This window comes from Sphaerodactylus townsendi, linkage group LG07 (genome assembly GCF_021028975.2).
Source record: "Sphaerodactylus townsendi isolate TG3544 linkage group LG07, MPM_Stown_v2.3, whole genome shotgun sequence".
Classification (NCBI taxonomy): Eukaryota; Metazoa; Chordata; class Lepidosauria; order Squamata; family Sphaerodactylidae; genus Sphaerodactylus; species Sphaerodactylus townsendi.
The window spans coordinates 28,211,193-28,222,198 of NC_059431.1; the positions used below are offsets into that span (position 1 = coordinate 28,211,193).

Consider the following 11,006-nt stretch of genomic DNA (forward strand, 5'->3'; position numbering starts at 1 on the left):
CCCATGGGTCAGTTGGGACTTGATGACATGTTCTCTTTCCAAACAGGTTCATGAAGGAGAGGTCCATCAATAACTACTACTAGCTTGGTGAGTAAAGGAAAGCTCCTTATTCAGACTTCTGAATCACAATGCTAGGAGACAGCACTGGGGGAAGCTTTATCTATGCCCTGTTCACTGACCTTCCAAGGCAATTGGCTGGCCACTGTGTGAAAACAGGATGTTGGATCTAAATGATCCAGCAGGCTGTGCTTAGGTTCTTTTGTTCTTATTTGAGGCTAATGACTCCAAAGGAGTAATCATGTTAGTCTGCTGCAACAACAATAATAATAATCTAGTGGCAAGTCAAAGATAAACATTTGATTCCTGAATCATCATACTTTTGTGAATTAGAGCCCATTTGGTTGTTGTGGGTTTTCTGGACTGTGTGGCCGTGGTCTGGTAGATCTTGTTCCTAACGTTTCGCCTGCATCTGTGGCTGGCATCTTCAGAGGTGTATCACAGAGGGAAATCTGTTACACAGCCTGGAAAACCCACAACAACCAGTTGAGTCCAGCCGTGAAAGCCTTTGACAGCAGAACCCATTTCTTCAGATGCAATGAGTTGTTCACTATTGTTCAGAGATTTATAACAGAACTGTGAGAGTTCATTTTGAGTAAATGTGCATGGGATTTCATTGTTAATCCCTCATTTTACCTCAATCAGTCCTGTACATTATTGTTATTATTGCATTACTATGGATGTCAGCTACAAATGTTGGATTTTCTAACATCCTATCACCATAAATTTCACAATTTTAAATGAGCACGAGTAATACTATGTGTAGGGCTTGCACAACTGAGATGCCTGACTTTTTAACAATTTTTTCCCACTTTTGTTAATATTTTTACATTCAACATTTTATAATACATTTTACTATTTAAATGCTTATCAGATCCTAAACATCATATACACTATACACAATCTGTTGAAAGTTTGCTTCCCTCCCCCTCCCCCTTCCCCCAAAGATACATAGATTAGATTTTTACATTTCCTTTGCTGGAGATCTACCTTTCTTAAAGTGATCTGTGAACATCCAACAGTTCTGAAGAAAGAAACAGTTTGAAAGTCCTGCCTATGCAGCCTGATATCAACGAGGATTTAGCCATTTTATCATTTGTGAGTGTACGGCTTTCTCTTTGGCAATGTCGTCTTTTACAGAATTTCCATCTCCAGATGCCATGTCATTCTCTGAAAGTTAAACAAATATATTTGATATATTTTTTCAAATATTTGCATTTGGTAAAGACGTGTAGGGGGAAAACCATGGAACTGATTCAGTTTTTAAAATATAAATTGTACTTACAGTGTAATCCTAAACAGAGGTCGTTTCCCCACTTACCTGCTGCTGCGCGCTACTCTCCCCAAGTAGCGCGGGGTCCCCCAGCCCTCCCCACTACAGGGGCAGCGACAACGCAGCTGCCCCGACGCTGCCGCTGTCACGCCCCCTCAGCACGTGTCATTCCTGGCGCTCCTCAAAATGATCGTGGGGAAGCCCAGGAGCATGCCAGAAATGACGCACGCTGGGAGTAGCGTGAAGCAAAGGGTGGTCGAGGTAAGTGGGGAAACGACCAGAGTTATACCACACTGTACAACAGAGAGAAACACATCTTACAGTGACATGCCTCCGAAGATGTGTGCCACAGATGTGGATGAATCATTGAAGCTAAAAACCTCCAGACCATGCCCAGACAGCCCAGAAAACCCACAACAGGCAGAGCTATACCCTTCTTAGCCCATTGATTGCAATGAACTTAGAACAGTGTAACTGTGCTTATGTGGTTGGAGGTGCACACAGATCTCTCATAGGAAGTAATGACAGCTTGTGTTTTCAGGACTGGAACCCAGTGGAGGACAGTCAAGTAGAGAAGGAAAAGAAGAGTTCATTCTCATATCCTGCCTTTTTTTACCACAAGGAGCCTCTAAATGGCTTACAATCCCTTCCCTTTTTCTGCCCAAACAGGGAGCTTTGAGGTGGGTGGGGCTGACAGAGTTCTGAGAAAACTGTGGCTAATTATACACTGCTTTGCCCTGTGCTGAAGGGAGATTCTCTTTTGGGCAGAACTTCTTTATGGACACCCCCACCACCACACACACACACACACACACTCACTGCAGGACAGATCCCACCTTTTCTCCTGTGTTGCAGGGAAGATGATTCAAATGGCCCTGTCTTATTCTTTGCTTTGGGCTTTTTTGCTCCACTCCCATCTCCCTCTCTACTTCCACCCTCCCCAATGATGGGGAGGGCTTTTAAAAAACTTTATTTCAACTTCAAGCATTTGTACCATATTTGATCTATTGAAATTGGAGTCCATTGGAGTCAATGAGCAAAGAAGAGTATAACTTGGTTGAGGATTCCACTTATATTGTCTTAGAAGCATGTGGACTCCTGGCTTCTAAAGATTTATTAGTGTCCATTTCTAAATAACCTCAATTCATGAAAGGTGATAGTACAGTAAGGCTGCAATCTTGAGAATAGTTTCCTAAGAGTCAGCCCCATGAAATAAAATAGGACTTACTTCTGAGAAACCTGTTAGACTTGTCCCTTATATATGTCATTCCCTAAGGGGGCATCAAGATTGTTTTTGTTTACAGTGATTTATCAAATAATGTGGTTATGTGGGTAAAATACTAGATGAGGGTGAGTAGACAGGAAGAGAAGTGCCAGCAGGGACAGGGGCACTCTCTGCCCAATCCCCAACCCCCTGCAAATCCTGGTAGCAGCCCTGGATTTCTAGACATTTTACTATGTAATTGAGCAGCGTGTTCCTGACAACGAATCTGAAAAATCAAGGGCTGCTGGGAAGTGTAGTCCTCAGTCATCCAGGAGGGCCCGGATTCCAGCTTCTCCCAGAGGAGCAGGAAGTACAGTTCCCAGCAGTCCTTGCTGTAGAAAGCCATACTCCCCTCCTCCCTCTACAGTGTGCTTCTCCCTGGCCTTGAAAATGGGTGAAAGTGCAGGAGGAAGCCATACTCCCCTTTCCCCTTATGGTGTGCTTCTCCCTACCAAGATTAGGTTCCTATGATGAACTTTGAAGAACTTCCTGCCTGAGAATGCAGGACTAACTCTGTCAAGCCACAGCTGAGCCGGAAGAACACCTTTGCAAAGTTAGGGGAGTCTGTGTGTATGTGTGTGGTTTTTTGGGGGGCGGGGGTAGGATCTGAGTAGGAGAACCTGTTAGCAAAGTTAGGGGAGCTTGTCTGTGTGTGTGTGTGGGGGGGGGGGGGGAATCTGTAAGTAAGCTTTTAAAAACTGAATATTTAGACAAGGTTTTCATTATCTGTGGTAAATTGCAAGGCTAAGTGGGGAGAAAAGGCAGGAGGGGTTGGCCCCTTCAGTGGGCACCTTTAACTCATCAACAGTTTTCTAGAGATGTTTTATTTGTTCATACAATGGGCTATACTGCTAGCTGTCAAATAAACATCCATAAGCATCCATTTTGGTAGTGAATGTAACATTGGTGCCCTGTGCTTCCCATTCATTTCAGTGTGCCTGCAATAGGAACTTGTGCCAAGAAGACAATCAAACTTACCTGTACGTGAAATTAATTTTCGTCTACTAGGAGGTTTTGATGCCGCCAGTTGGAAAAATGAAAACTTTAAACACTTTCCAGTCACTCGGTCACATATTCCAGACTGACAGTTGCATGTTCGTCTGCATTCTAGTCCATAGGTGCCATAAGGACATTCTGGAAAAAAAACCGGCAACACATATATTAATGCAATTTCTCAAGTAGGAAAGGCTGTGAGGATTTTTCTTATTTATTTAAAAATGTTACACAGGACAGTCTTAGGGGATGGGGTGAATTGGCCCATGAAGCTGACTGACACTTATGCAAGCGTATCTCTGAGATATGCCAGCGCAATAGTCACTGTGCCATTGTGGGTGTGGCCTTAAACCCTTTCAATTTGGAAATATCCCCTAACAGAGGTGCAAATTTGCACCAACAAAAAATGCTGTGCAGCCCATAGTCCCCAAAAAAATGCCAATGATTGCCACACCCACAAGACCCGATGCAGCTCATAATATCAACTAAGGGCAGAGTGCTGGACTAGATGGACTCTGGTCTGATCCAGCAGGCTAGTTCTTATGTTCTTATGTTCATGGCCAATCACCTTTCTCCCCTGTGGTGACAAAGCCACCTTCCCAGCACCTAATCAAAGCCCTCTAGCCCTACAAACCCCCTGCCAAGACTCCCAACAATTCACATGGTAGCCCATACAATTTAAGAGGCTGTCTGACCGGTCTCTGCAGGGCAGACAGAGTGAGCACTGAGGCACCTTTGTGGTGGGGACAGTCACACGTAAGGTGGATTGGTGTATAGGGTCTGGGCTGGCTTCACTGTGTCCTGGCTGCAGACCAAGCCAGCATTTGGAAGTTGGAAACTCTCTCCAGCCTGCTGCCCCTCATGTTCCTCCACCCCATTTGGATGCTGCCCCAGGAAAGGAACATCCGTTTTCTCTGAAGTTATGTGGAGATGGATTCTGATTCTCACAGGCCTCAGTAGCTCTCCAACAGAGTGTTGGCATTTGCCACAACTGTGTCTGTATGACTGTGGGTACCATTTCAGGGTGACTGGGGAGCTTGATGTCAAACACAGATGCTTCAAACTCCCTGCAGAGTGGATGGTGCTAATTCTGCAAGTACCTGGCACACATCTGCTTGCTCAGACCAAGGGGACCTATGCTGAGGCCCCAGTCAACAGCCAATTCCAAAGGAGGACCAGGCCTGCAGGGGGGATTCATTGAGCAATCAGCTGGGTTTTTGGATCCAGGCCTGCACTGAAAATATTAGGTCAGCCAACCATTAGGTCATGCCAACCATTAACACTGATTGGGAGGGAATTTGGAAAGGGTCACTTTGACCCTATTTGCCTTGGTATGGTCCTGTAAGGGTGGAGCAGGTGGCATGGTCTGCAAGAATGTCCTTGTCACCTGCTCCACCAGCAACCTTGACCCCCTTTGAGTACGCTAATAAAAGGGAAATGTGAGAGAAAGGGGGGGACATTTGCAAAAAGGAATAGTGCTTTGGCCAGTGGTGGGATTCAAATAATTTAACAACCGGTTGTTTACAAGCACCATTTTAACAACCGGTTCTGTCGAAGTGGTGTGAACCTGCTGAATCCCACCACTGGCTGTGGCCATTTGCATATCAGGCTTCTAGCTGGTAACCTTTGGGAGAAATGACTTTCATAACAACAAAGATGTTGCTGTGGGTGGTATACTAAGTCCAAGCCACTTCTGGGTGCCCTCAGAGCTAGGAGCACTCACCCTTGTTGGGATGGGTGCCTAAAACTGCACATGGAGGGATCAGCAGTTACTTCTATGTCCCAAAGTGGCTGGACATTCACAAAGAAGTCTGCTTCTGCAGATGTCTTTTGACAGCAGGAATAAACCTATGAACTAATGAAGAAGAATATTTGCTTCTCATACAGTGTGATACTTCCTAGCTTTGAAAACACTGTTGCCTCGTCTACTTCTCAGGAGAACAACACAAAAGTAAAAAGCAGAACACAAAACTCTGGCGGGAACATTGGGAGGCTCATCACTCAGCCTCCAGGGGTGCCAGCTGGTGACCAACCACACCCTGTGGTTCTCTGTGTTTCCTGGCTGAGGAGGACATATGCTTGCACAGTTGCACATGGCTGCAGTAGTCAATGGTACAACTCCTGGCTTCCTTCCCTTCCATTTCCTCCATCAGTCATCTATAGCCAGGCTGTGTGAGTGCCGAGCTGAGTAATTAGCAGCAAAAGAAGCTCATAAAACAGTCTTCCCTACTGCTGGAGACTGTGACTGTTCATTTTGGGGGCTGCATGCTAATGGGCAATGGGAATGGTGGCATGGGTTGGTGAAGTTTCCTAAGAAGCAGTGTAAGCACAAGGGACCTCCACTGACCCTGTACCTGCTGCTCCTGATTGGTTCTGATTGTCCTGTCCATCAAAGCACCTGAGATACTATGGTGGATTTGCCTGGGATGCTTATGCAGTTGTGGCTATTAAAACCCAGCAAGTTACTCTTCTACCTCCATACCACTGAGTAATCCAACCCTCTAGGGAGCAGACTAATGGTACCAGTTATATCACAGCCAGTCACAGTGGCTCAGGCATTCCAAACAATTGCTCCGTTCATGTTTAAGGTCTTGGTGAAGCTAGGTGAGGCCAGTTCTAAGAACATAAGACCAGTGGTTCATCTAGTCCAGCATCCTGTGTCACACAGTGGCCAACTAGTTGCCTTGAAGGGCTAACAAACAGGACATCATTAATAAGGCTTTCCCTGATGCTGACTCCTAGTAGTGTGATTCAGAGGTTTGCTGCCTCTGAATATGCAATTTCCCTTTAGTCACCACAACTAGTAGCTATTGATGGATACATTCTCCACGAATCTGCTTAATCACCTTTTAAAGCCATCTATGCTCATGGCCATCATTACAACCACTGGCACTGAATTCCATCATTTAATTACTTGGTGAGGTCTAGTCAGTGCCTAGTTGGGGTGAGGAGATATCCTGATGTAACAATGGACATTACTTTTCATTCATCACTGGAAGAAGTGCAGAGGATAAATGCAACAGGTGAGCAATTTTGAAATTGTCAGAAAAGTATTTATAAAAAATTTGCACAGATGTTTGAATTCCTCTACTGATGCAAAGGGATTATAATACATTATAGTTTTAAAAAATCTTTGCGAAGACGTTTTAAATTGTGTTTTTATCACTCACTTCCCCATTGGGAAACAACCTTAAAAATATAAAACTCAGGAGGAACCTGATCTTAATCAGAAAAAAAAAAGTTGACTTCAGGCAGCTACTGAAGTGATATACCATCAACTCATGAGGTAAAAAACAAACAAAACAGATATGTCCTTACCTGGCTTTAAATCTGCCTGTGAATTACCTAGTAGGAACTCATTTCCCAAGTTCGTGGGGCTCCAGTTGTACATGGTGGACAGGGAGAAGGGTTTCAGTCTCCACCACCACCACCCTGTTCCCATGCTGTTTTCCTCAGCAGAAATGGCCTGAGTGTATTTGCCCCATTGGGAGGCTACACATGAACTGACAGGCTGCATGTGCCATTTGCAGGAACTTACACTGAGGTATGTCTTTTGGATTGTATATCTAAAGTCTTGCATCAGCTTACTAGCTTCTCTGCTACTGCAGTGGAAAACAATTGCTTACTCTATCCACCCTTTTTTTGTATATTTCCCTTTATAAATTTAATCAGTGTTGTAATTTTCTGTAGTCAGGGAGCACTGAAGAATTTTGAATGAAGAGTATAGCAAAACTGTCCCACTTTGGTAAGCCCAGCTGCAGAATTTAATTAATCAGCATTCAGTTGATTGATGTCTGGGGGGACCAATCAGTGGGGCTGACTATTAAAGCACACCTGTTTACTTCTAGAGACTATTTCGGTTCTAGGGTGTAACTATAATAAGGAACTGGAAAAGAAAATATTAAAGAAGCCCTTTCCTTCTCTTCATTAAACTGTCATTTGCTTTGGACTTCCTTCAGTATGTAAAAATAGTCTTCAGTATTACGCAAACTTACGGAAGGTAGATGATTATCCAAACCAAAAACGGAGCTCAATCTTAAAGCATTGGCTTTCAATGCAGCAGTTCAAAACATTTTTTGGATTTTTGCAGCCAAAGCATACTTAGGACTTTGATGCAAATGTAAAAAAAAAAATCTTGCTCTGGTCAATCTGATCATATGAATGGCAAAAGCCCTCTTCCACTTTCTATCTATTAATTAACAATTGTCAGATATTCCCATAACCCGTACAAGACAAAAAAAAAATCAAACTCTCTGATCCCTCTTCTGCAAGCTTGTTTGCACAGATCCTTCGCTAGATGGGGAACCACAGTTGTGAATGGGTGTTGTAAGACTACCCAGCTCATTCTAGGGCTCTGCATATATATCCCTATAAATAAACTGAAATTGATTCACTTAGGTATTTGGGTGTGGTTATGCAGTTGGATGCAATCTCCTGCCCCCATGAAACTGCTAATTGATTGGGTTATATCTTCTTTGACAAAACTATACACATGTTGCATCACTATTGCATGCAGCCATTATTAGACTGGGACCGAAACCTACAGCCTTATGCAGACTACCTTAGAAGTCAATTTGACAGAAGTAAGAAGGTATTATTTGTATGAGGTGCTTTTTGATGACCACCAAGGCATTGCTTCTTTATCAACTAAGAATAGTGCAGGTGTACCACTGCAAATATGCTGACTTCAGACTTCTTCAGTACTCAATTCATGTATGTAGGAGAGGGTGCAGCTAACTCAACATGGGATTCACTTTCCAAGAAATCTGTCTGGATTTTGAGGCAGCATGATACAGAAGAAGAAGAACAAGAAGAACAAGAGTTTGAATTTACATCCCATTTTTCTCAACCGCAAGGAGTCTCAAAGTGTCATACAAACGCCTTCCTTTTCTTTCCCCACAACAGACACCTTGTGAGGTAGGTAGGTGGGACAGAGAGAGTTATGAGAGAACTGTGATTGGCCTAAGGTTATCCAGCAGGCTTCTTGTGTAGGAGCGAGGAAACAAATTCAGTTCACCAGATAAGAGTCCGCTGCTCATGTGGAGGACTTTCCAGATTAGAGTCCACCGCTGTTAACTGCTACAGTACACTGCAAAGAAAGTCAACAAATGTATAGGTACATATACCAAGGAGCTAGGATTGGTTGTGATTCATGCGTTTGCACTGCATAATGTGTGCATAATAAAATGAGAGCATTTCATGGACATCATCAGTGAAGGTACTGCGGCACTGCGGTACTGCGACCGAAGAAGAGGAAGGTTTGTTAGCCTGAATTGTGGAGGTTTGTTAGCCTGGATTTCAGCCTAATGAGGCCATGTGAATCAGGGTAAAAGTGAGCCAAGGTAGGATAGTATTGGATGCCATTGAGAAAAGTGTGCGAAGTGGAAGCCCCCATTTTCTGTTTTGAGATAGGCAATATAGGTGAAAACTTAAGTTACTCCCTGCATCAGAGTTCAATTAATAATAATAATGTCCATCTTCTCCATTGCCAGGTGCAAGAATTTCATATCAACTTTAGTGGATGTGGGAGTTCTCGCTACACATCTGGCTGTTGCAGAAAACCACTTGCACATATGGTTTGTCAAAGGCACAGGTGAGTGTTAAAACCACCTTTATGCCACCTTTATGGTCCTGTCCTAAGATTACCCATCATTCATAAAGCTTCCAATCAGCAGACAAATGTGTCCTTTGCCAACATGATCTCTGAAGCAAAGGGCTGGCTGACATTTGAAGGGATTATTCCCAGACTGGTTAGGCAAATAATTGCCCATCAGCCTTGATTCTTCATACTCAAGAAAGAGAAAAGGTGACCTACCTGTCAGAACGATTGTAAAATTAAGAATCAAGCAAGCTGTGTATGAACCATTTAGTGTAAATTATCATGTGTATCTGGTTTGCTTTCAACGGCATTTCCACTGTACTAGAGCAATATGTACCCCACAGCCGCTTTTCTATCTTAAATCCTGATAGCACATCTATACATGGAGCATTTCCATCATTGCCATGACAACCATCTCCTGTGCCCATTCTTTACCTTTGCAGATACCAAACTCATCACCAAAGTCGTCTTCTTCGGAATAAAACTGGCACTTCAGTCCAGGGCCGCATTTGACTCCATCCATACCCGAGACTGTCCGGTAGCAAGTCTCCCCCAAGGCTGCAGCACATACCCTGCAACAACCACAGTCATCTAGGATTGTCCGCTTACAATGCAGAGGGTTCTTACATTCAGAGCTCTCACAAGGCTCGGGGCAGTCCACTGCATATTTCCCGCTCCACGTAGATCCAGCATGCATGGGTACCAGTAGTAGGAAGAAGACTAAGAAACTCTTCATCTCTTTGGCCGATGGAAATCCAGTTCTTTAACAAACAGGTTGAGAAGTCAGCGTAGAGGTCTTCTGTTGAGAGGCGTGACAGTGAGGAACCAAAAGTGGTAGCTGAAGATCAGCTTACCGTTTTCTTTAGCTTTATACAGTCGTATTGCCCGCAAGAGCCCGTTGTCGTCAATTTCCTCAATCTGGCAGTTCTGTCCTCCTGCCAGCCTCTCTTGTTTTACTTTGCGAAATCCAGGATGAAGGCTGGATTAGCATGCTGCTGCCATCCAGGAATTGAAAAGCCTGAGCTGATGTAATCTGTTATGTTTAGTTGGGTTGTTTTGCATTGAGGACTGAAAATTCTCTCACATCCGTCTCAAATGCTCAAGGACGTCTGCCAGAAAAGTGCTTTGGGGGGGTGGGGTGGGGGGGTGAGCAGTAGTAGGTTACATACCTTCCTTCAGGACAGGGATTGTTTTAACACTGGGTCTGTCCCTTGGCAAATAAGATCTTTCCTTTTCAAGAGTCATTCCTGAAGGCAATAGGAAAGATCATATATCTAACTGGACTGCTCCTGTGTTAATCTCATTTTATGAACCCCTGCTATCTTTGGTCATAAGGAAAGAGACTGATGCTTTAGAAAATGGCAAGACATCCTTTAAAGGAAAGCATTCTTGGAAATAAAAGAATAATCCTGACAATATTTAGGTAGATAAATAACTGGGTATTGCATTCAAAGGCCAAAGACAACAGAGAAAACAGATGTTCAGGCCTTGTGGTTTTGTTGAAGGCCTTCATGGTTGGAATCAATTGGCTGTTGTGAGTTTTCCAGGCTGTGTGGCTGTGGTCTGATAGTTTTGCTCCTAGTGGTTCATACACACCTATGGCTAGCATCTTCAGAGATGTGTCACAGTAAGATATGACTCTCTCCGTGGCAGAGAAAGAAACTCAAGCCAAGGAGAGAAACACATCTTACCATTACATGCTTCAAAAGATGCCATCTATAGATGCGGGGAAAATGTTAGGAGCAAAAACTACCAGACCCCAGCCACACACCTGGAAAATCTACAGCAGCCAGCCTTGTGGTTTCATCTTCCTCAGGTAA

The 11,006-nt window shown here is 43.8% G+C and overlaps 1 protein-coding gene across 1 annotated transcript; it reads right to left on the reverse strand.

Annotated features, from left to right (window-relative positions):
• Window positions 1-1,032: 1,032 nt before the first annotated feature.
• ESM1 (endothelial cell specific molecule 1) lies at window positions 1,033-10,116 on the reverse strand. The gene is made up of 3 exons (XM_048504570.1): window positions 9,622-10,116; window positions 3,573-3,728; window positions 1,033-1,227 (listed from the first exon to the last, which is right to left on the reverse strand). The coding sequence occupies exons 1-3, from the start codon at window positions 9,920-9,922 to the stop codon at window positions 1,127-1,129; spliced, it is 558 nt and encodes a 185-aa protein (XP_048360527.1). The 5' UTR covers window positions 9,923-10,116; the 3' UTR covers window positions 1,033-1,126.
• Between the last annotated feature and the right edge of the window lie 890 nt (window positions 10,117-11,006).

What these genes read in the sequence shown, in the direction of transcription:
- ESM1 (XM_048504570.1), bottom strand. Translation starts at nt 9,922, where the DNA reads ATGAAGAGTTTCTTAGTCTTCTTCCTACTACTGGTACCCATGCATGCT. An exon ending in TGAGTTTGGTATCTGCAAAG is followed by an intron (nt 3,729 to 9,621) that starts GTAAAGAATGGG and finishes TTTTTTTTCCAG; the next exon opens with AATGTCCTTATGGCACCTAT. An exon ending in AAAATTAATTTCACGTACAG is followed by an intron (nt 1,228 to 3,572) that starts GTAAGTTTGATT and finishes TTTAACTTTCAG; the next exon opens with AGAATGACATGGCATCTGGA.